This window comes from Calypte anna, chromosome 7 (genome assembly GCF_003957555.1).
Source record: "Calypte anna isolate BGI_N300 chromosome 7, bCalAnn1_v1.p, whole genome shotgun sequence".
Lineage (NCBI taxonomy): Eukaryota > Metazoa > Chordata > Aves > Apodiformes > Trochilidae > Calypte > Calypte anna.
In genome coordinates this window covers 28,769,177-28,793,995 of record NC_044253.1, presented here as the reverse complement: position 1 = coordinate 28,793,995, position 24,819 = coordinate 28,769,177, and the positions used below count along the sequence as shown (strand labels likewise).

The following is a 24,819-nucleotide window of genomic DNA, read 5'->3' as shown; positions in this document are numbered from 1 at the left end:
TTTTGAAAATTTCCATGGCTACAAACTGGATCAAAGTCTGAGTGTCATTTAAATGCTCTTGATCATTCTGGATTTGCATATCTCTGCTCTGACTTCTGGACCGTTGGGATTTCTGTGCTAGGGATATCTCTGCAGTTTTTCTTCTCAGACCTAATATGGAAGATGGGTATTTTTTAGTTTTTTTTTTTTGCCCTGTGTATTCGACTGCCAGGACAAACCAACTTATCTTTTCTTTCTTGTCTCCAGCAGCAGTGGAGTTCACTAGGTGAGATGAGTACCTCCCTTCCCTGCCTTGTGAAAAATAACAAGACTTTCTACATACTCCTATTAATTTCTCAAAGCATAATAATTTAAAGATGGCTGAAGAACAAGAAGTATTCTAATTCCTCTTTGTAAACTCTGAGGTACAGAAGAGATTCACTGTCACTCTGTTCTGCCCTGGCCTCAGTCTGCAGGTGTCAAACTGACTTATGTGGGGGAACCTGCTCACAGTGCTCCCTTTGCCATGCTTTGTCACCTATCTGAAGAACTTCTGTATTTTTTGTCTTCCAGGAGCTCAGAGAAGGATCATTATCTTAAAATAAGAATTGAGAGATTTTTAAAAAAGGAAATGGATGTGATAGTGGCATGTATGTAATCTGTATGTTAGGTTGCTTGCAGCAAGCCTCTTTACCTTAGAGCTCTGATGGCTCATCCAGTCATGCTGAAAGGAGGTGAAAGATGAATTTTCTCAACTGGTTTTGAAAGACAAAGTGAATGCATGCAAATGAAAATATAGTGTTTGTGTGGGAAAACACATAAAAATGATATTTTTTTATTTCTTAGTTTTTAAATCATTTGTTTAGATGGAACAGTTTCCTCTGCTGTAGTCTAAAAGCAGATCTTGTAAATGCTATGGCAAATTGTGTGTTTTGGGCAAAAAAATGCCTGGTTCAGCTCATACTTGTGTGTCAAAATTACCATTAGGAGGAATAAAACTTCTGTGCTGTCTTACTGTGTGAAGAAAACTTTTCAGCCTCTCTGAAAATCAAAACGTGTGATTTGTCCAGAAACAAAGCTTCATGGTTGTATTATTTAGACTGGCTTTACTTCATTGTAATTCCTCTATCGAAACAGGACACATAAGCTAACAAAACCCAGGTGAAAACAGATGAAGTGTGTCTTTCTCCAATGAACACCCATGTTAAAAAGTATTTTCATCTTCTGAGAGGTTCAGGTTTTTGTGGTTGAAGTATTTTCAGTCCTCGTTTTCAGTTTTGTTTTTTTTTTTTTAAATCTGATCTAAAGATTCTCCAGTTACGTTATTTCCTTTATGTTCCTCATGCATGCAGTTAATTTGGTTTGGTTTTGTTTTGAGAGTCTGATGTCAACTTGGAAACAGCTCAGTACATTGACTTATCAAGGGAGGCTTACTAAGAAATTTTGTGTAGGAGTTGGCTGCTAGTGTGACAGGATGATACCATACTCAATAGTTATGTTGTAATCTAGTATTTTAATTTTCTTGAAGTAACCCATCTAAGATTGCTTCAGTTACTATTGGGCAAAGCCATTTTTAGAGGCACTGAGAGCAGGCAGTAGTGTCTTATCCTACTCTGATGAAATTTGCGTGGTCTTTGTGATTATTTTAGCTTTGTATTTAAATGTGTTGCAGTAATGTGATACAGCCTATCATTTCAAAAGCATTTACTGGAGTAGCTTGTTTATTGGACCTCTTCTTGCAGACAGAAAAGCCTGAGAGAGCAGCTCTTGCTGAGTTGGGAGAGTTTCAGCTGTGACTTGGGTCTGGTCTTTGCCAGATGCTTTCCTAGTAGGAAGCTGACACGCAAACAAGCTGACAGATGGAAAGGGAGGTGACGAGAAGTTCTGGTAGTGAGACTGAAAGCTTGTTAGTCAGCCCTGCTAAATTTACTGTTAAAAGTCTTAAATGCTTAAAAATGTTTTGTTTGGTTTTGTGCAGTCAAACTGTAGAGCTATAAAGACAATCTAAGTAATTCCAGGTAAGGATTTATTTTCAACAGTAAAACTTAGAAATGTGGGTTTGTAACTCACTCTGTTGCACTGTGATGCAAACTAAACTCTGGAAGCTTCTTGAGCAGTGAAACCTAAATGTGTTTTTTTCTCTGGTTTTGGAAGCTTGTGAAAAGAAGACTTAATTTCTAACAAATATTCCTTCACTATGGGGAGGCTTGTTTGAAACTGGTCAGTACCAGGGTGTGCAGAGTTCAGTAAATGTCTGGAAGAGACTTAATCTGTTGCTGTTGATCTTTGATTTACACAAGCTTCTTGAGTTTGCTGTTATTCCAAACAAATGCCATCTTTGCACTGTAGAAATGATGCAGTTCTACTGCATTAACTGTCTACACGTGTGTGAATGTAGTTTTTTGCATTTTGGGAGATGGGATGTGCCAACATTTTCACTAAGGTTTCTCTTCAGTTGTATAAGGATGTCGAAGTGTATGGACCTTGGTTTTGCTACTGAGATCTAACCATTCATCCCTAGCTCATTCTTGGGAAATCTTTTTATGACTGAGGAATATTTAAGAACCAGCAGGGATAATGTGCAGAATGCAAGTGTTTGCTTTCTGATCAGCTCTTGATTTTGAGAACTCAATATTCCTAGTCCATAAAACAGAGCCTCACTTCCAACACAGCTGATGATGACAGAGCTCAGTTGCTCAGTTGAAATACGTTCTGGCTGTAAGAACTACTCCATGCTTTTTTGGAGGTGGTTGTGGTAAATTAATAAAAGTGCTAGAGGCTGTTCTAATTTAGCAGTGAATTTTGAGAAGGATTTAGAGGGAAGTTTGAGTCTGTGACCAATTTCATCTGTGTGTTCCTCTCCAACTCCCTTTCTGTACTTCACTCCACAAGCTGTAGTGTGAGAGTAAATAATTTTTAGTGCTGTTTGGCTGTGGGTAGTGATACATCATGTAGCCTTAGAATGCTTTCAGAAATCATTAAGTACTTATATACTGGGAGGTAACAGAACACATTACAATATGCAATCTAAAAATAATTAAATGGTAGCATATATCTTATGGATCTTAACCTAAAATATCCCCTTCATCAGGAAATATGTTGTGATTATGTTGTTTCTAGATCTCATTTTTATGCTGTCTGTATGACAGAAAACAACCTCGAGAAAGCAACCAGTTTTTCCCTCTAACTTATGTCTTAGTATTTTTATTGTTGCTGTGGGGGTGGATGATGCATATGTGATTTCAGTTTCTTTAAATGCATCCTTTTTCATGTTGTGTTTCATTGAACTCTGTTTGCTCTAATAATGAAGCAATAATGTGGAGGTGCTTCTAAAACACCAGCCTGAGAAGTACTTAGGGGAGGAGCTTTAAGTCATTCCTACTTCTGAATTTTACCATATTTAAGTTAAAAATTCCAGGGTGGAGGTTGCAATTAGTTTTATGCATTCTGCACAGCAGAACAAAGAACTACACCAAACAATAATTAATTGTGCAGTCATTAAGTTCATTAAGTTGTTTGTTGGTTTTTGTGTTTGGTTGTTTTTTTTGTTTTTTTATTGGTGGGCCAGCTGAAAGTAATTAAACTTGTTAGGATTTTCTTGCTCAGTAACAGTCTGAAATAATGCTGTATGAACTGCAACATTTATGAAGTATGTTGCTGTAGTTTTCAGAAAAGTAGGCCAACATTTTCCTGTTTGAGTTTGGAACAAAAGGAATTAAGATGGTGCTCCCAAGTTTTTGATACATTAAAGATGTGTATCTGTATATAAAAAAACCTAACAATAACTTGGTGTGTCTTTATGTAAAGACTGATTGGTCTTTCACTTGAATGTATTTTTATTTGAAAATAAATGCATAGAAGGGCTTGAACCTATTTTAGACTATTTGAACAATGAGGGTGTTGCAGACCCTATGAGGAGAGGCTGAGGGAGCTGGGGCTGTTCAGCCTGGAGAAGAGGAGGCTCAGGGGAGACCTCATCACTCTCTACAACTCCCTGAAAGGAGGTTGGAGCCAGGGGGGGGGTTGGTCTCTTGTCCCAGGCAACTCTCAGCAAGACAAGAGGGCACGGTCTCAAGTTGTGCCAGGGGAGGTTTAGGTTGGATATTAGAAAGAATTTCTTTACGGAGAGAGTGATCAAGCATTGGAATGGGCTGCCCAGGGAAGTAGTGGATTCTCCATCCCTGGAGATATTTCAAAAGAGACTGGATGTGGCACTCAGTGCCATGGGCTGGGAACTGCAACGGTGGTTCAAGGGTTGTACTTGATGATCTCTGAGGTCCCTTCCAACCCAGCCAATTCTATGATTCTATGATTGGGTGGCAACATGGAAGTTAAGATTCTGACAACATGAATGTCAAAACCATTTTATAAATTGTCTGTCCTCTGGCTACATCCCACTTGAGCATTCATGTGACCTGGCCTTAATTTAAAATTTGTAAATATTTGATTAGTAATTTCTAAAGTGTTCTTCCACACATAAAGGAAATTATGATAAACAGCTTTTAAGTGTTTAAGTGGCTTCATGTTAAACACTAACATGATTTGCAGCCCTTAGATAAAGTGCACTGCAGAGTAACTTCTCAATGTTCATATGGGAAGTGCTGATAGGTATCATACCAGGTAATTATTCATACTTTTTCTTTACATATTTAGATATTTCTGTTGTATAGCTTGGCTAAAGTTCTGCAAAAGGGCTATGGGCTGCACTGTATTCTACGAGAACTTCCCCCCACTCAGGCAGATTTTTTGGGGAACTGTTTTGAGGAAAACCTGGAGGTGTGTTTGCTCCTAAATGACTTTGCTGCCAAGAGAGCATTCAGGAGCACAGAGAAGTGACACCCTTACATGAATGCCACCCAGAGCTTCTAGGCTGCCATTAGCATTTTATTTTTACAAGAGACTCCTGTTTTTCAAAACAAATACTTTTAGAACACAGTTCTTACACAATTTACTTTATATTTGGTCGTTTTCTCAGCAAGTGTCTTATCAGAAGATACTTTCTTAATCAGTCCCTTCCCTGAGCAAAGATGGGGTAAGTGTAATCTTACTCTGGATTGTTAAGAATTTAAAATTGCAGCATTTTCTGCTTTCAGGAGGTGAGAAGTGTTATTTCATTGCAGCAAACTTGTATCAACCCTTCAGATGTCTAACACTGCAACAACCTATTACCTCTATCACTAGTGTTACTGTTACCTTTCAGAAAATACTATAGAACAGAAAAAGCATTTGTTTTCCAACCCCAGTGATGTACTCAATCCAGTTATGCTGTTACTTTGGAAATGCAGCTTCCTGCCTAGGGATTTTGGAAGCTATGGATACCTGAAGGGTTCTTAATTCTTTTTGTGTTTGCTGCATCATACTAAAACATAAGAAACTTAAGACCACCCATTTCTAAGAAAAGTTTCAGTTCCTCAAATGATTATGCTGTCTTGGGTGTACCACAGTTATTTGTCAGACCTAATCTCCTCCTTCTGAGCATTAAATAATGTGTAACATGTGAGTACGTGTGTCTGCTTGGATATGGATGCACATTCATTTGTCCTGTCCATCCCCTACTCATCATGAGGATGAAATGCTATTTGGGACTTCAGATCTTCAACTCTAAAGTCCACTGGTACTTAAATGGCTTATTTTATATGGGAAGTTAGCTAAGATATTGGTGGTTTATTTATTGAAGCTGTCCGGTCTCTTGGTGGGAGTAGAAATTGTTACATAAACTTTAGGATTTTTTTACATAGACACTTTGTATCCTGTGCGGGAACGTTTTTGGAGTTCATCCAAAGATCAGAAAATGTTCTCTGAAATCTCTTTGGAATGAGTGAGTAATTTATTTTGCTGTTGAGATGAACTGCTGTTTTTTTCCTGTGACTGTGCAGAGGGAATTTCCACCACTGAAACTATCTGGAAGTTGATTTATTTCATCAAGCAAGTCTATAAAAGACATTTCTCTCTCTCTCTCTCTGCTATTTTATTTTTTTTTTTTTTTTTTTTTTTTAAGTTTTCAGAAATGAAGATCCAGTTAAGATAATAGAAGCTGGTTTCACATTTGTATTTCTGAAACAGTGAGTGTTCAGTCCTTTTGTAGTCTCTGGTGGTTGCTGTAATGGGGGAATCCTTGAAATCAGAAAGTCTTAGTGGCTTCATGGGGGTGTACCTGAGTCAGTGTGTGTGGGAGCAGTATCTAAACTGTTCAGAAGTATTTTTCTGCTAAAGAAATTATGTGAATCCTCTTCTGTTTCAGGTTTTGTATTTCAGTGTGAATTGTCATTCCTTTCTTTTAAAGAATCTAACACTGGCCACACTTGCTCTAAAAGATTGATGAGGAATGGCAGCTTCTGTTCTTTCAGACTGGTCAAGAGACTTCCTCTTGATATGGCTACTAACAGAACCATTAAATTATTGTATTTGTTGTGGCTGGAAGTAAAAGAAAGGTTGGGAATTTGTAAAACTTAGTGAGTGTAGTTTGGGGCAGCTCTGAGTCTTGAGCTTGTTTCCTGGTACATTTTTATAACAATAGAGCTTCTACATTGCTTTTTTTCCTTTGTTTCCTTTTCAGTGACACATCTGGGTTGATGCAGCCACTGAATTGCAAATAGGAAAGAACATAGAAAACAAATATTCCAATCAGCTGTTTATTTTTTTTTCGCATCACTTTATTCTGCCTATAGGACCATTAAACAGCATTATACATAGAATAAATATTAATATATCTTCAGACAAAAATGTTAGCCACAGAAGTTTGTCTAATAAAGAGGAGTAGTTTTCAATATGCTATTTTGGTGTTACTAGCTGGGAAGACCTGTTCTGATTGTATTAGTCAGAAGGTTCAGGATGAACATTTGGAGCTACTTGACGCATTCCAGTCTGAGAGACTCGTATTTTGTAAGTCCACTGGTAGGATCAAGCAACACTCCTTCAGGAGGTTTCTGCATCATGTAAATTGTTTCATTGAAGTTCGTGTGCTTGTCTGTTGCATACAGGTACATTTCCTCTCTGCCTTTTAATTTTGTGTTTGTGGTAAAGATACTTAAATCGTATGCTTTAGAATATAGCTTTGAGCTGTAATAGTTGTCTACGCTTTATCACTTTCCGGAGACAAAAGCCTGTTAAATTATTTTCTTCAATGTTGTAGTTCTGAGTAGCTGATCCCTAGAATGAACAGACATTTGCTGTTTCACAAAGGATTCGTTTCAATGTTAAATGGCATCTAACAATTTATCTCTAATAGTTCTTGGAGATAAATTACAGATTAAATATGTGTTACGAATAGAGACAATTTTGTGTGCTTAATTGGGTGACTGTCTTAAGCTTAATATAGACTCTTGACTAATTAAAGAGACTCTTGTCTAATTAAAGTCTCTTGAGCTTAATATACTTAATCCTCAAATGAGTGGAAAGGGGCTAAAAGTTTAACCTAAGGCAGTTAAGCCTCACACAGCTGCTTGCTCACTCTTCACCCAGTGTTGGGAAGAAGACTCTCATTGATACAACTGAGAAAATCCAGGACTGAGATAGTTCAGCAGGTAAAGGGAAAGCTGTGTGCACAACTCTGTCCTACACCCCTACCTTCTCCATCCCTCCAGCTTTTATTGCTGAGCACAGTGTCATACAGTATGGAACATCCCTTGGGGCATTCAGAGGTCAGCTGCCCCAGCTGTGTCCCAGCTGCTTCTTGTACACTCCCAGCTTGCCCACTGGAGTTGTACAGTGTGGGAAAGGGAGAAGACTTTGCTGTGTTGAGCACTGTTCAGCAACAGCCAAAATGTCTGTGTTAGCAGCACTCTTAGAGTCACAAATCCAAAACATAGCACCATGCAAACTAATATGAAGAAAACTTTATCCTAGCCAAACCTGTTCCTTCTTTTCTTTCTTTTTGGTTTTTTTTTTGTTTGTTTTCTTTTGTTTGTTTGTTTGGTTTTTGTTTCATTTTTGTGGTGTTTTTTCATTTTGTTTTGGGGTTTTTTTGTTTTTTTTCTACACCCCACCTCCCACAGAAAAACTGGATCTAAACTATGGAAGCTAGGTATTTCAGAACAGAAAAAATATTTGGTTCAGAATTCACCAGCAAAGCTGATAGTGGAGTTATGGACATAAGAGTAGGTAGTGGTAGGGTTGTTGAGGTTTCTCAGTTGCTTTTTTGACTGCTGCTTAATGATGAGACAATAATAAAGAGGCTCAATCCAATTGATCCACATCTGTACCTGTGGTGGAATTACCCTGGTTTATCTGCTGTCTGCATCACTTGATGGCCAAATTTATAGAATATTGGTAAATGAATATGGAATGAAATATCACTACTTTTCAGGGACTTTATTACATGAGAAGTGGCTAAACTAGAGCTAAGGAGCTCGCTGGTACATGGAGTGTGTCTGTTGTGCTTTGGTTTGACAACTGTGATGATAAGACTTGGCAAGGAAGAATGGATTGGAGATATAGATGAAGTATAAATGGAATCATTGAGAGTGTGTATTGCAAATCAGCATTGCTCTTCTTTCTCTGTCCATTTGAGACTTTTCCCAAAGTTATGTGTGTGCATGCCAGTTTCTTGACCCTCAATCTTAGCGTCTTCTGGCCAGTCCCTATAGTATTTTATGGAAGACTCAACTACTTTGTAATCTTACCTAAGCATGTTTCCTTTCTTCATGGTGCAGCAGAAGGTGTAGCAATTGAACATCTATCAGTGCTGATGCCAAGCAGTGTTCAAACATGTTGGTATGACTTCATCAGCAAATTTGCAGATGACCCTAAGCTGAGGGGAGTGGGGATCAGCTGGAAGGCAGGAGGGCTCTGCAGAGGGACCTGGACAGGCTGGAGAGTTGGGCTGATTCCAACGGGATGAGGTTCACCACGGCCAAGTGCCGGGTCCTGCACTTTGGCCACAACAACCCCATGGGGAGCTCCAGGATGGGCACAGAGTGGTTGGAGAGCAGCCAGACAGAGAGGGACCTGGGAGTCTGGATTGACAGGAAGCTGAACATGAGCCAGCAGTGTGCCCAGGTAGCCAAGAAGGCCAATGGCACCCTGGCCTGTATCAGGAACAGTGTGGCCAGCAGGTCCAGGGAGGTGATTCTGCCCCTGTACTCAGCGCTGGTGAGGCCACACCTCGGGTACTGTGTCCAGTTCTGGGCCCCTCAGTTCAGGAAGGAGATTGAGGTCCTGGTGCAGGTCCAAAGGAGGGCAACTGGGCTGGTGAAGGGACTTGAGCACAGACCCTATGAGGAGAGGCTGAGGGAGCTGGGGCTGTTCAGCCTGGAGAAGGGGAGGCTCAGAGGAGACCTCATCACTCTCTACAACTCCCTGAAAGGAGGTTGGAGCCGGGGGGGGTTGGTCTCTTTTCCCAGGCAACTCTCAGCAAGACAAGAGGGCACGGTCTCAAGTTGTGCCAAGGGGAGGTTTAGGTTGGATATTAGAATTTCTTTATGGAGAGGGTGATCAGGCATTGGAATGGGCTGCCCAGGGAAGTAGTGGATTCTCCATCCCTGGAGATATTTCAAAAGAGACTGGATGTGGCACTCAGTGCCATGGGCTGGTAACTGCAGCGGTAGTGGATCAAGGGTTGGACTTGATGATCCCTGAGGTCCCTTCCAACGCAGCCAATTCTATGATTCCATGACTTGATGAGCTGCTATGTGCCTCTTAAACTACAATATCTGGTCTAAGTAGGATAAATGTTCAAATGTTAACTAAGGCACTTCAAGCATTACTACCAGTTAGCCTGTCCCCCTTGTGAGTTATGTGTACTCAGGAAGCTGTTTCAGTTTGGAGGAAGTGGTTACAGGCTGTGTGTCTGCTCCCTGATTTGTGTTTCATGTCAAGGAAAACTTGCTGTTGAGCTGTGTGCTCTGAATCTTTGGCTTCAGGGTCAGTGGAACAATGGCTAAGCTCCCAGTTTTGGGAGTGAAGTACTTAATAATATAGGAGGATAGCAGTAGTTTTTGAAAACTGGCATGATCCCTGTTTATATGGTATACAATGTTATACTGGAATTCAAGAGCATTTATTAGTGAAAACAAACTGGGATTCAATACAGGGATTTTTTTGCCACAAGAGCTGGACTACCTACTCAGAGAAAGGAATGATGAGTGTTTTATCCCCCCAAACTGTCAGGATTGGTGCCTCTCCATCCATATATGTATTTGTGTTTGCTGGTAATAACCCAAGTATTCCAACTTTGTAAAAATGAGAAGGTTTAATTTCTCATATTTATATTAACTGTTTAATTGAAATGTGATAAGTTACATTCTTAAGATCTTTTAAATATTTTTCTATAGGTTGTGTCTTGTTATGTGTTTGTAGTTTTCATTCTCTTTGTTTCCATTTCCAATAGTGGTTTCAGGCTTCTAATTCACTACTGAAGAGGGAGATTGAAGTGGGAAGTGGAAATTGAAGTGGGAATAACATGGGATAGAAAGCTGCTTTGTCTAATGGTACTAAAATCCTGCAAGGTTAGGTTAAAAAGACTTGTGCCTGTCTTACAGGATCCAGCTTCCTGGGTAAATATTCACCACCTGGAGTACACAGATGGAGGAATCCTGGACCCAGATGATGTGCTGGCAGATGTTGTGGAAGACAAAGATAAGGTAGAGCTACTACTTTTTCTTTTTGCTCTATCTTTCCAAATAATTAATGGTATATTCTCACTTCTGGACAGCTGGCAGATGAAGTAGGTGTTAAATATTCTTAAATGCAACACAGCTTTCTAACCATAGGTGCTATAGCTTGCTGGTCCTGGAGTAGAACTGGAGGGGGTGGGGGAAAAAAGCATTAAAGATCACCAGAGGAGCCAAGCAGTTGGTTTAGGACATAAATTTTGAGCACTTTTGTGTTTCTTTTTTTGCTGTATGAAAAAAAAAAGTGGTGAAGGATCGTGAGTTTTGCAAGATACCTTTTTTTAATGCCACTTAAAATGTCTTTTATACTCTCTTCCTTTGCTTAGAATTACGTTTTTGAGAATCATTCAAATGCCATTGTTGAATATGTGTGACAAAGTAAACAGACAAATCTTGCAGTGACAAGAACAGTGCTAAATTTCAGGAGGAGTTCCTGTAATTTTTTGCTGAAGGTCTAAGCAGGGCAATCATTAATTTTAAAAGGTACAAATCTCTAAATTCAAATGAGGCAATTGTCCTTTCTATGTATAGAAGTAGTAGCTTCAAAGAAGCCTCCTAAAGTGTTTGTAATTATCAGGAAATTTAAGTTTGAGAAAATTATAACTTATTTCAGCATAGAGAAAGAGTACAAGTTATAATACTTTGACTTTTATCTTCCTTTTTGTCTTCATGAAATCAAACAAATAGTTTTGTCTATTTACAGTGCCATATACTTGGTGACTTCAAAACTAATTTTTCATCTTACAAACAAATGCTAGTTTTGTATGTTGATTGGTGACTTAATACAAAGTGCAATGTTTTGTTTATGATTAATGGAATGCTGTTTCTCAGTGCCTTAAAAAATTGTCTGAGGCATACTTCAGTGTCATTTTATGGTGCTTTGTTTGGTAATTCTTAGAAACAATGGAGCTTTGTTTGGTGTATGTTAATTTTTTCAAGCATATTACTTGTCCATATTTACAGACTGGGGGAAGAGTGGCTGGAGAGCAGCCCAGCAGAGAGGGACCTGGGAGCACTGGGTGACAAACAGTTGAACATGAGCCAGCAGTGTGCCCAGGTGGCCCAGAGGGCCAGTGGCATCCTGGCCTGGATCAGGAGCAGTGTGGCCAGCAGGACAAGGGGTGCAATTCTGCCCCTGTACTCAGCACTGGTGAGGCCTCAGCTCGGGTTCTGTGAACAGTTCCAGAGGGACATGGAGGTGCTGGAGCGGGTCCAGAGGAGGCAGTGAGGCTGCTGAAGGGACCAGGGGGAAAGTCTGATGAGGAGAGGCTGAGGGAGCTGGGGGTGTTTAGCCTGGAGGAGACTCCTGGGGGACCTTATCCCTCTCTACAAGTACCTGAAGGGAGGGTGTAGTCAGGTGGGGGTCGGGCTCTCCCAGGCAGTGACAGGATGAGAGGTGATGGCCTGAAGCTGTGCCAGGGGAGGTTTAGGTTGGATATCAGAGGGCACTTCCTCATGGAGAAGGTGATCAGGAACTGGAATGGACTGCCCAGGGAAGTGGTGGAGTCACCATCCCTGGAGGTGTTTAAGGGAAGGCTGGATGTGGCACACAGTGCCGTGGTCCAGCTCATGTGGTGGTGTTAGGTCACAGGCTGGACCTGATGATCTCCAAGGTCTTTTCCAGCCTCAGGGTTTCTGTGATTCTGTGAATTCATGTAGATATTTATGACTTTTTCCTACTACTTTTGGTTTTGCATTCTTAGTTTGTGGTTTCAGTAATGAGATTGTACAGATGTGCAGAAATCTTAAAATTTGGTTAACAAAAAGAATACCTAATGATTCATTCTTCTTTCAAACCCTAAATTGGTGAAAATTAAAATGGATTTTACATTTATTCTGAAAAACATGTTTGCAGCCTCCAAAGGCATGATACAGTGTTCTTATTTGTTAGATTTGGAATATTCTGTTTCTTCCTTGTATAAATAATTTGTAATAGGTTTCAGCTGTAATTTCATATAATCAAAGGCATTTGTATATGAAATTGTTACTGCTGACAGTGTTTGTTTACTTTAATAGTCTTGGGTAGTTCTGGATGATGAAGATAGAAAGGAAAAACACTACTGTGCATAGAAGTCTCCAGGTAACTGATTTCAGGGCAGTCCCAGCATACATATTCTTTACTTGCCTGATGACTGCTGCATCTACCAGAAAGGGAAGTATTAGGGCAATTTAATAAATTGCTTTCATCTTTTCCAGTACCTTAAAAGAGTGGAGTGGACTTGAAACACTAGAAAAGAATATGTTTCTGCTTGGGCTCTGAGGATGGTTTTTCCCTTCAGTTTGAGTCACAGGCTTTTTAACTTGTTCAGAAAGATAGTGCCAATACTTGCTAAAATCCTCTGGGTTTACTAGGCTTTACCTTTATTTTAAAAACAAAGAAACAAAATCATTGAGAGTTGGGGGGCAGTCATTCTCATGGATAAACTCTAGACCTGGACTTGCTGGCCCTTGGATTAAAAAAAAGGAAAGTTTGTTTTTTGCTGTTCATGAAGTGCAAGCCAATTAAGTTGTAGCCTATTTTTAAAGCATGTTTTCATGTTTTTCAGGAAGAAAAGGTTTTTCTGCTATTTTGAGCCAATGGAAACATATCTGGCTTTATTCTTGTGTAGTAGGGTATGCTGTGAGACACCATATGTATGTATATATAAAAGGATATTTTGGTAGGAGTTACTATCTGATATCTAAACAGAGAGAGAGGGAAAAAAAATCACTGCCATTAGTATTTACTAAGCAACACTTTATTTCAGTAATGTGTTTTCTTTTAGAATACAGATTCTGAAACTTTGCATTTTTATGACATTTGCTTTAATTTCTTGCTGCAGAGGTGCCATGCATTATTCAAGATTATAAAATGACTTGGATTTCAGGAGCATTTGGCTTTGATGACTGTTTCAAGCTGTGTAATTATGAAACTGTGTACACATAGGTTGGAAGTTCAGAACTCATTAGTGTGATCTTTAAAATAACTGATTTTTAAGTGTAGTATTACATTCCAGGGTGTGCAGTGGAATCATATGCTTCTGATTACTGGGAACCTTCTTGTAAACTTCAAGTCTAGCAATGTGCTTCATGATACATTCATAACTTTAAGAACAGATACCTGGTCAAATGTGGCTTAACTTATTAAAGAAAACTAATTTTTATAGCTTTAGAGCCATAAAACGATGCCTTTATGCATAAATTAACCTCCTATTTATCCTTGAAAAAACTGGAAGCTCTCACATACTTAGTGCTGTATAATGTAATGTTTCTTAAAATAGATATTGTCTTGGAACATATTACAAGGGTTACTTATTTCATTTCTACCTACTTTAAAAGTAAAAAATGTGGTTATAAAAGTTCTTACCAGATGGGCTACAAACTTCTAGTTTTTCCAGTGTAATGTTTGTGTTTGAACATTGTGAATGAACTGGGAAATTTTTTTATAAACATCTGTAGCCACCACGGTTTTTCCATTTGTGATAAGTATTCCATTGCTTTTCTCAGATTTAAAAATGAAAACCCAAACAATTAACTGTGACAGGGGATCTCTGACACTAATTAGATTCCTGATAGTTTTGAAATAAGACCCTCTGTTCGAATGCTGAGAGAGGGATTTTGAAGCTAAAATCCTTGCTATGTAAGATAGATGCAAATCTGAAACTTGTTCTTTTCTAATTTCATTTTCTATTGATCCTTTTATTGTCTGATTTGTGTTTTGGCATTTTGTTAAGACTGTTACTAAAAACTCTTCAGGCAGAAGATTTGATTCTTAGGTCACTTAGTTTTGGGGAGTATTTCAGCCGAATAATCATAACACTTTCTCTCAGTTTGAAAATATTTTGTCATCTGGGCACTAATTAATTGGTGGTCAGACAACTGAAGCTATTTGAATTTCTATTCCTTAAACAATGAGAGTGATAGAAAGAGAGAGGTCACTGTAAGTGCACTTGGTCACAAGTGGTGTGTTGAATAAACATTCAGATGTCCTGATGGAAGTTGCTCAGTGTCTCTTTGTTAAAGTATAACTTGGTGGAAGATGCTTATTCCTTCTTAATGATTTTCCTTGATGTAACATACTTGGAATTCTATATATGTTGTGTGTTCCTGCTCAAGTGTATATAAGCACGTGCATGTAAATACTTCCAGTGGAGTGATATGAATTGTGAAATAATGTAATCTTGTTGTGGAAAATTAATTTGGTGGGTTGTCTTGCTGTAAAGTAAGATGAGCTCTTAAATACTTCTGTGTAGTGGTTTATAAAATGCCTTGGTTTATTATTTCTCTTTGCCTACTTAAATTGCAAATGGATTGAAGGAGAGACTTTTTGCTTTGCTTTCAAGTGAGGGATTCAAAGATTACTTCAATGCAAGGAAGTAAAAATGCCTCCTGTGGTGCACCTTGTTGTGCAAGACAGTGGTGAAGAACCTGAGGTTTGGTGTAGACATTCCACTTCTTTCCAGAAGTGACTGTGCTCTGTCCCAAGCATGTTTTTGAATATTGGTAGAAATCAAAGTATGTTTCAGTGAAGTTAAAAAGAATTTGGAATTTTTGTTTTTGGAACATGTGTTCTAACAGGGATATTGTAAGGGTACAGTAATGAGCTGACCTTACTATTGTGAAAGCATAACCCTCCTAAAAGTTTAAAAACAAACCAAAAACAATTATTGTGTGCAACTGTTTTTTTTAAAGGCACATTTGACATATTTGAGGAAAACACACGTTAAGTTGCCACTTAAAATGTGCACATAGCCCGTTTATGTGCCAGCTGCCTGATATTTGCCCTCATTAGTTTGACTTCAAAAGTCCTGCAGCTGAGAAGGCAGCTTTGTTGCTAAAGTAGAGTGGAATTCTGTTGAAAGAGCCAAGTAAGTGTGAGTTAGTGCCTACTCTGTGGAGTGGCTTGGCTGATGAGTGTGAAGAGCTGAGGTCTCTTTAACTGGTCTGTTACCACTGCTAAATCCCTTCAAATCATGCTTTATAGAGAACTCTCAAATGTGCAAACCACATTCCTTATTAATTTTTTTCATGTTAATTCCCTCATTTCCAGCTGCTCTCATGCCAGGAAAAATAGATAGAGGATAGTTGGATGAACATATTACAGAGAGGGCAATTTGTTTAATAAAGTCTAACACAAAGTCTGAGAGCCTCTGTTAGGTGGCAAACAACTGCTTATCCAAGTTGAGATTGCCAAGTTTTAGAGAAGATTTGCTTTATTTTGGCAAAGTACTGTAGCACATAAGGAATGTTTTAAATATATATATATTTTTTTGGCATTCCACAAACGACAGATTTATTTAACCTTGTCACCTGTGCTTTATGGAAGACCATAGGTGTAGAGCTGAATGGATTGCAAGAGTGAGACAGTATTTGAAACTGGTCACAGACAGTTCAGGAGGATTTTTTATTTACTGTGCCTGGAGAAGGTCAGCCCCAAATTCAGCTGCAGGGCTGTGGGGCTGTGTGCCTGTCCTCCTCTTATGCATGAGAGTGAAGGGAGGCTCCAGGCTCATGTTCTGCTCATGAGTGTTAAATAAATATTACACTGGGAAGTGTGCATCTTCATGTGTTTCAGTTCAGTGCTTTTCAGAGATTTGTTTCTGACTTTGTTAATCTTGGTGCTGTAATTGGTGTGGGCTCAGGTAATAACAGCAGATCTAAATGTCAGGTATTGGTTGTCCTGGAGCAGCCGTGTTGCTGACCTTGTAAGCCAAGGAGCAAAGTCTTTACAGGACAAATATAGTGTGCTTTGCAGAGAGCTGAGGAGACTGCTTCATAGACTTCAGTTACCTGCTCAAAGAGTGGGCTGTTAGCTTGCAGGCAGGGAAGGTTGATCAGGAGTGATCTGGGTAGAGCTTTCACACCATCAGCCTGGAGAATGAATTGTCAGGTGGTGTAGAAGTGACAGGCTGGAGAGTTGGGCAGAGAGAAACATGATGAAGTTCAACAAGGGGAAGTGTAGAGTTTTGCATTTGGGGAAGAACAACACAATGTCCCAGTATAGGTTGGGGGCTGACCTGCTGGAGAGCAGTGTAGGTGAAAGAGACCTGGGGGTCCTGGTAGACAAGAGGATGACCATGAGCCAGCAATGTGCCCTTGTGGCCAAGAAGGCCAATGGCATCCTGGGGTGCATTAGAAAGGGTGTGGTTAGTAGGTCAAGAGAGGTTCTCCTCCCCCTCTATTCTGCATTGATGAGGCCGCACCTGGAGTATTGTGTCCAGTTCTGGGCCCCTCAGTTCAAGAAGGACAGGGAAGTGCTTGAAAGAGTCCAGCGCAGAGCTACTAAGATGATTAAGGGAGTGGAACATCTCCCTTATGAGGAAAGGCTGAGGGAGCTGGGTCTCTTTAGTTTGGAGAAAAGGAGACTGAGGGGTGACCTCATCAATGTTTTCAAATATGTAAGGGGTGAGTGTCAGGGAGATGGAGTTAGGCTCTTCTCAGTGGTGACCAGTGATAGGACAAGGGGTAATGGGTGTAAATTGGAGCATAGGAGGTTCAAGTTGAATATCCGGAAAAATTTTTTTACTGTAAGGGTGACAGAGCCCTGGAACAGGCTGCCCAGGGGGGTCGTGGAGTCTCTTTCACTGGAGACATTCAAAACCCGCCTGGACACGTTCCTGCACGATGTACTCTAGGTGGCCCTGCTCTGGCAGGGGGGGTTGGACTAGATGATCTTTCGAGGTCCCTTCTAACCCCTAGGATTCTATGATTCTATGATTCTATGATTCTGCTGATACAGTGAAGTAGTGTGCAATCCAGATGGCTTGTGGAAAGAATCTGTATGATTTCATGGAGCTATATTTGTATTAGAATGAGCCACCTTCACTGCAGAGGGTTTCTCTCCTTTATCTGCTTCCTTCCCAAGGCCTGCAGATCCCCAAGGTGGGTTTGGGCAGCAAGATTTATTATTATTATGTGGTTCTCCCTGTTGCTGAGCAGCATGCAGTGGGATCTGCTGTTGGTAATGGCATGGTACTGAGTGATTAGCAGTGCTCAGTGTTGGGGAAAGGTTTTTCTATTTACTAGATTTAGAGTCAGAGATTTAGAGTACAGATTTCACTGGAGTGTATTAGTCCATCATTGAACTACACTGATACCAAAAAAGTTGTGCCAGGGGAGGTTTAGGTTGGACATTAGAAAGAATTTCTTTACGGAGAGGGTGATCAGGCATTGGAATGGGCTGCCCAGGGAAGTAGTGGATTCTCCATCCCTGGAGATATTTAAAAAGAGACTGGATGTGGCACTCAGTGCCATGGGCTGGGAACTGGAGCAGTAGTGGATCAAGGGTTGGACTTGATGATCTCTGAGGTCCCTTCCAACCCAGCCAATTCTGTGATTCTATGATTCTATGAAATGCAGTTGTAGAAAAACCCCTCTAGCACTTGCTTTTAGGTTTTCGAAGGCAGGGGAATAGCTCCAACCTAGTGTGCATACCAAGCTGTCTAGGCACTAGGGTTATATATAGGTTAGATAGATATATTAATTAGTTTCTCTGGGACGTAATTAACAAATTAATTTCCTGGAACTCATTTACATTTGCAAATGGCCTTAGCACTTGAGTTCCTCAGTGGTCTTCAGTGGTGGTCTTCATCACCGTGTCCTGTAGTCGAACTCAGTCTTTACTTATGCTGAGTCCATCCTTGGTCTTATCCTTATCATCCTTGTCATCCTCATCTTTGTGAAGACAGCTTGTTCAGGTGCAACTTGAAAATGGTCACCTTTATCAGTCTCACTCTAGGGAATCATGCCCCAAATCTGCTTGGCAACTACAAAAAGATTTCGAAAGTACATTGGAGTCTTCCAGGCTCTTTCTATTAAGAAAAAGAGTCCTGGCTCCTGAGTACCAATATCAGATCTGATGATTATGTGATTAAGTCCTCTTGTAAAAAGTGTGTATCTAACAAGTGTTGTGCTTGTTGCTTTCTGTGTCTTATGAATGGCCACAATTTCTTCTTTTCCAGATAGCTGCTGTTGCCACATTCTCTTCCCCTCTCCTGTGGTGTGTGATATTTGAGTGCCAGTGAAATCAGATTGCCTGTGCCCCTCAGTCATTAGCTGAGTGTTAGTGCTAGTACAGCACTTCTGACAGGAGCTGTATATTAGATTTTAGAATAGTTTCATATATGTATATATGAAAAAAGAAAATGTTGTAAAAGAAGGCTTGAAAACCCAGTTAAGAGGTAGAATAGCATTAAGCACATAGAATATGCTGACATTTTAAGCAATTAAACATTTTCAGGAGAAGAAAGAAAAACTGTTGATTTAGAGACATCTATCACTTTTTATTCTTTCTGATAGCTCATGTTCTGTTAGCTTTTGTATTAGTATGGAGAAATGTGAAACAGTTTTTTATAGTGAATATAAGATGTGTCTTTTAACCTGTACAAAAAAAAGATACCTTTTTTGTTAATTGAATATTGATCTGTTCTTAGTTAATTGCAGAAAACTTTTAAAAAAAATTAGATTTAGTTCAGCTGTTTCCCAGCTTTGTTATTTGCATGTTACTGTGTGCATTGGCTTTCAGCAGCACAAAATGTAAATAAACTGAACAGTTAAATAGTGTGAGCACATTTTATTTTGTAGACAGTGTTTGTGGTTTGGCTTTTTTGACCAAATTTTTAGCAAGGTATCTCTTCATTTGTTGATCTGGATGAACTTCAGTGTTTTGGAGAAAGATACTCAGTCTGCAGTGGTTTGCAGTACAATTGCTTTGTGATTACCTATTCATCTGAGTTTGTGCTGTATTTTTCAATTGAAAGTTTCTGCTTCAGCTAAGAATGGAACTCAACAAACAGAACTAAGCATTTTAAATGACACATGGATAGGTCATTTGTATTTGAAAAATGCAGAAACATTTGGAGAAAAGTTTGAAGTCAATGAAGGATGAAATATTTAAAGTGAATTTAAATATTTTGATTCCTAGATGTGATAACATCTGAACACTGAATCAGTGGGTCCTTTTGCAATGCCTTACTCAGTGTCTGTGCATTATTTGCTTTCTGGACAGCTGCTTGCCCTGTGGATTGTAGCTCACCACATGCTCCTTTCCCCATACATTTTAAATATACTGCTTATGGATTATTGATTCTTATGTTCTGGAACAAATTTTAAGTTTTTAAGTGGTGGACAGAACAATTTTTTTAAAGTTTTTAATGACTGTATTGTAACTGAATGACCTTGTGCTGATAAAGGCTTCTGAAGTATTTGAACAAAATCTGAATTTTTATCTTCTTGATTATAGACATAGGGCTGAAGAGTGAGGCCTCCAAATGCTCTAGTTCTCAGTTTCCAGTTATTTATGCCTGGTCCTTTAATAGTTCAACAGCTGTTAAAGTGCTCTTTCTCTTTTCTACAGTGTTGATATAACTTCAAAAGATAGTGCAGGGTTTTGTGTACAAGAATACATGGCATGCTGTCATGGGTTAGGCCCGGAGGTAACAAAGGATCAGACAGCCTCTCATTCCCCCTCCCACATTTTGGATGATGAGGAGGAAATCCCTAATACCTCATGGGTCAAGACAAGGACTAGGAGAGTTCTGCTCCCCAGTTATGGTCACGGGCAAAACAGACTCAACTTGGGAAAAAAAAAAAAATCAATGTAATTTATCATTAATCAAACCAGAACATGGCAAAAAGAAAACAAAACCCAGAGCTTAAAATATTTTACCCTACCTCTCCCTGATACCATAAAATGTGGTCGCTGAAAGAACCCTCTAACACTTGTCTTTAGGTTTTAGAAGGCATTCTTTAGTGCAGTGCTGGATGCACAACAGAGTTCTCATGGTTAAGATGAGCGACAACAGACATCACTTATACTGTGCTACATGTGTATAAAACTCCTTGTAATAATCATCAGATTCCCTGGAACTAATTGTAATATACTAATTGTAATATTTACAGTCTCAGGTGTGTGTGTGTGGTCTTTGGTGGTCTTCCAGGAAGTCATCCTGGGATGTCCTTTGGTTAATCCCTTCTCCAACACATGCATCATGTTGGGCAAGTCCAGCTGGTTGAAGCCAATTTCCATTTACCAGATCCTTAGCTCCTTGAGTTTGCTGCCTGTTTACATACAAAAGGCCTGAACACAGCTTAGATGAGCCCAAATCAACATCCTATGGATTAGTGTCAGAAAAGAGGCTTCTTCAGGAGTTACTCAAGCAGGGCTGGGCTACTGTTATCTCAATCTACAGGATGCTGGCTGATAGTTTTGTAGTTAGTCATTTACCCAAGAATGTGGATTTCATAGAACACATTGTTTCACAAAACAGAATTTCATTTCAATACACATTATATAAAGTAGATTTGCAATGACAACAAAAATATGTGTTTAATTCTATAGCCTTCTTCCCTAGCCCAAACTACGTTTTTTTCTTAGATGAGAAGGCACCTTCTTCCTGTCCTTCCTTGGTATCTCTGCTTGGACATGGCTCTCACCTCTGATTTGTCTCTCTTTTCTCTTGTCCTCTGCCCTGAGGTCTTGTTTCCTCTTCTTGAATATGTTTACTGCAGGGGCGAATCTGTTTTGTAGTTGGAATGGAGTTTTTGGAGCCAGAGGAGCTTTAATCAACTTCTCACAGGAGCCACCCTTGGCGCCCCTCCCCTGCTACAAAAGAAAGGCATCACATCAACCTAGAACACGTGTATTTTGATTGTGGGGAAAATGGATAATTAAACTGGTAAAATTTATGTGGAACTCTCCAATTGTACACATAGCATATGAATACTGGCATTCAGAGGTGTGGCTCCATATGAAATCTAAAGCATGGATGCATAGCCTTCAAATCACAATTCTCAAGTCTCTGGCCCAATAAACCTCATTTAAAAGTACTGGATTTTCCCTTTGAGCTTGTCTATCTCCTGCTTCCTTTTGCTCCTCTTTTCCTGATTCTTTTCCCAGAACAAAACCAGTGAAAACTCCCACCTCTGTTTTTTAATGGTTCTAAAGCTGTTAAGACAGTCCTGTGAGCATTGGCTGGAGCAAAACTAAGTAATCCTTCAGCTTGGACTCCTCTGCTGTGTTCCTCCCGCAACATCCTTGCGGGCTATGGAATGGCATCCTTGTACTGGTATAGGCAAGGAGCAAATGGAGCTAAGGCTGTGCTGATCTCAAGCACAGTGTTTGTTTCCATGTTGTTATTTCTTGAAAGAAAAGTACAGAAGGAAAGGGAGAGGATAGTTTCATTGTGTCTCAAATTGCTTTGAGTTTTATTGTGTCCTCATGGTAAACACGTAAGTGAACACTTTTGAGTATGCCTTGTGGTTTTCTTTAAAAACCTCATGAAAAACTAAATCAGTGTTTAAGAAGCTAAATTTTTATATCCACTTGAGAGTTTGGTATGGGACTGCTCCTTTAATCGATTTTAGTTTTTAAAACACTGTTTTACAGCTTAAATAAAAATGGTTTTCCTACGTGTGGAAATAGTGAAGTAATTAAACATTTTTGGGTCTATGCATAGATTTTCTAAAATTATCTCTTTCTCACAAACCTTTTTGTCTTTAATTGGGTTGAAATGTGTAAAAGGAAAAATGGTTTGATGGGGAGCTATTTTTCAGAGAGTAGTTTAAGTACAGAATACATAACGGAGTTGATAAATATGCTTGGGCCAGACAAGCAAGAATCTTCTTTTAACAGGGGAAATATTTTTACATTGATTTCTGCTGCATCATTTTTGAGTAAATCACCTGCTATTTCCATACTTCTGTAGCTTTTACTCCAGTAGAGAAATTCAGGTGAGCTGCAGGTTGGAAAGAAACATCCTATCCTTTTGAGAATTAAAGATCCTTAATAATAAAATTGTGGTTTTCACCACATTATTTGGGTATATTTGATATTAATTACTTTACATTTTCCTTTTTTCCTCTTTTGTTTCCTTAGCAGAGTTTGCAAACCTTATTCAGCAGCACTGACTATAACCTTTTAAGTCTTCAAACATTTCTGGTATGTAAACTGATGTGTTTATATTAGTTAACCTGCACAAAACCCAAGAAATCATTCTGTATAGTGCCCAGTGGTAGGACACATTTCAGGGAGAAATGGAAATGTGATGGAAGTGGAGGTGAAAAATATTGAAGTGTGTAACCTGCTGTAGCAGAGCTAATGAGCAGCTGAAATACTTGGTAGCAATGACACTTTTGGGGGCTTTATTTCCAGCTGAATTCTTACCCCCTTCTTTTTTTCTCAATGAAATTGATTCCTATTTGGATATTCTTTCTCAGTGATGAGTGGGAAGCTAAACTGTTTCAGGTGGATGTATATGAATTTTATATAACAAATATTTTTGTCCTAGGGAACTTCTCCCCTTCAGCTCCATTGTCTTTTTTTTCCAAAGTATGTTTGCTATTATAATAAACTGATTTTTCTTCATTTAACTGGAATTTATGAGGCACATCTTAGGATCAGCACTCAGGCTTTCCCTTGCTATAAGACTTGAGGCACATGGCTTTGTGTTTTGAGGTCAGCTTTTCACTTTTGAGTAAGTGATTCATCTTTCTTCTTGCCATGTTTCATGTCACAGTAGCATTGTCATTTTCTCCCTCTGACATCCTGACACTGGTCAAACATTAGTCTAATTTTGCACAAAAGCCAGTTTAAGAGAACAAAAATACCATGTGAAGAATATCACAAACTTATTTTCAGAAGCAGCAGGCTTGCAGAAGGTAAAACTTGCTCTGTTCTGTCTTTATTTCTGCTGACAGCAGGCTGTGGTGTTAAGCACACATTAAAAAATAGTTTTTTAGACAATAGGATTATGGGAGAGTACATAAGTTACTGGGAAATGAAACAGCAAAGTTTGTGAAAACGGTGGTGGAGCCCATACATGATTGATTCCTACTAATATTTATCTTTTTAGTGAAAACATTTGCTTTACACCATGTTTTAGGAATTACAGGTTTTTGTAATGTGGTGTAAAGCCTTACTCCTCACCTTCAGTTTTTGAGTCTTCACCTTTAGAATCACATTTAAATATGCTGTTCTTACCCATATGTTTTGTAAATTCACAGTAAGACATATGGAGGTCATGTCTAAAATAGGAGTAGGTGAGCAATTAGGAATGGCTTTTGACTGCTTTGGATGAAATCTTTTTTGCATTATTCCTCACTATGTTATCTTAGGGACATTTGTATAGCAAATTCTTCCTTTTTTTTTTTTTTTTTCCTCTAAGAACAGTATTTCATAACAAAATGGGAAAATACAGCTGTTCTGCTTCCTTTTTGAACAAGTTATACATTAATCTAGAGGAAACATCTGTAATAGGTCAAAACTAACTTTTATTTAAACTTGGTAACAGTTTTCATATGTAAATGTGTATAACATCAATATTCCTAGAGGTGTGTAAACATGCCTTGAAGAATGATATCTAACCAATATATGTGTCTGTAATGCTGCCCTAGTGAGAGAACAGTTTAAGAAATACCACTGTATCTGGGCCTTTTTGAGAAAAGACAGAAAAAGCAGAAAGCCTTCCATGTAACTTTTGGTAAGGTATGGTGTTAAATGTTGTTGCTCTCTATGTTTTATGGATGTGGCTGTTTACTTATCCCATCTTTAATGAAAACAAATTTCACTTACTGTATTAAAATGAGATTATAATTAGGTTATATGTGTCTCCTAGAATAGAGTTGGTAGAGCTGTGAAACATGTTGATATCTCAAGGTTTTAATTGAACTTTGGTTGGTTCCACTTCCCTGAAAGTGTCCTGGACCTCGCTTGTCTTCATTCTTGAGAATGAGAAATGCAGTGAATGCCTGTCTGTAAAATATCTTCATCTGGTATTTACCAACCTCCTTACTTTGCTCTTGGGTTCAGGCTTACAGTTCTGTTTTTTCATTTTTATTTGTTTCCTGGCTTTTGAACTTGAGCATTTCAAAAAAACCACAGTATAGGAATTAATTTTTAAAAGAGTTTATTATGATTACAAATGTAATTTTCAGTTATTTTTCATGTGTGTCTTGCCTGTGCTTTAAGAGGGATCTCAAACCACAGGTGTGTGCTGAGAAAGGCAGCAAAACATTCTTAATGGGCTCAGTTCTTCAAACAGTTCTCAGAATAGGTATGGGAAACATGATGCAATTTGGAGAATACCTGAAAAAAAAACCCAACCCCAAACTTCTAAATTTGGGGTTTTTTGTTTTGTTTTTTTTTCCTTGAAATAAATTTTGCTCTATATCTCTACTCCCCTGAGGGTAGGAATTTGCAAAAGTGGTGTTTTTTAATTAACTCCCCAAAATTTTGGTTGGTAAGTTCCTTTCC

At 38.9% G+C, this 24,819-nt stretch overlaps 1 protein-coding gene across 1 annotated transcript in view; it reads left to right on the top strand.

The window, feature by feature from the left end:
• The window catches only part of PARD3B (par-3 family cell polarity regulator beta), a 385,985-nt gene that overhangs the window by 16,537 nt on the left and 344,629 nt on the right, over window positions 1-24,819 (top strand). The window contains exon 2 of the mRNA XM_030454365.1: window positions 10,458-10,559. Within this exon, the coding sequence (XP_030310225.1) occupies window positions 10,458-10,559 (102 nt within the window). The remainder of the gene's footprint in view (window positions 1-10,457; window positions 10,560-24,819) is intronic.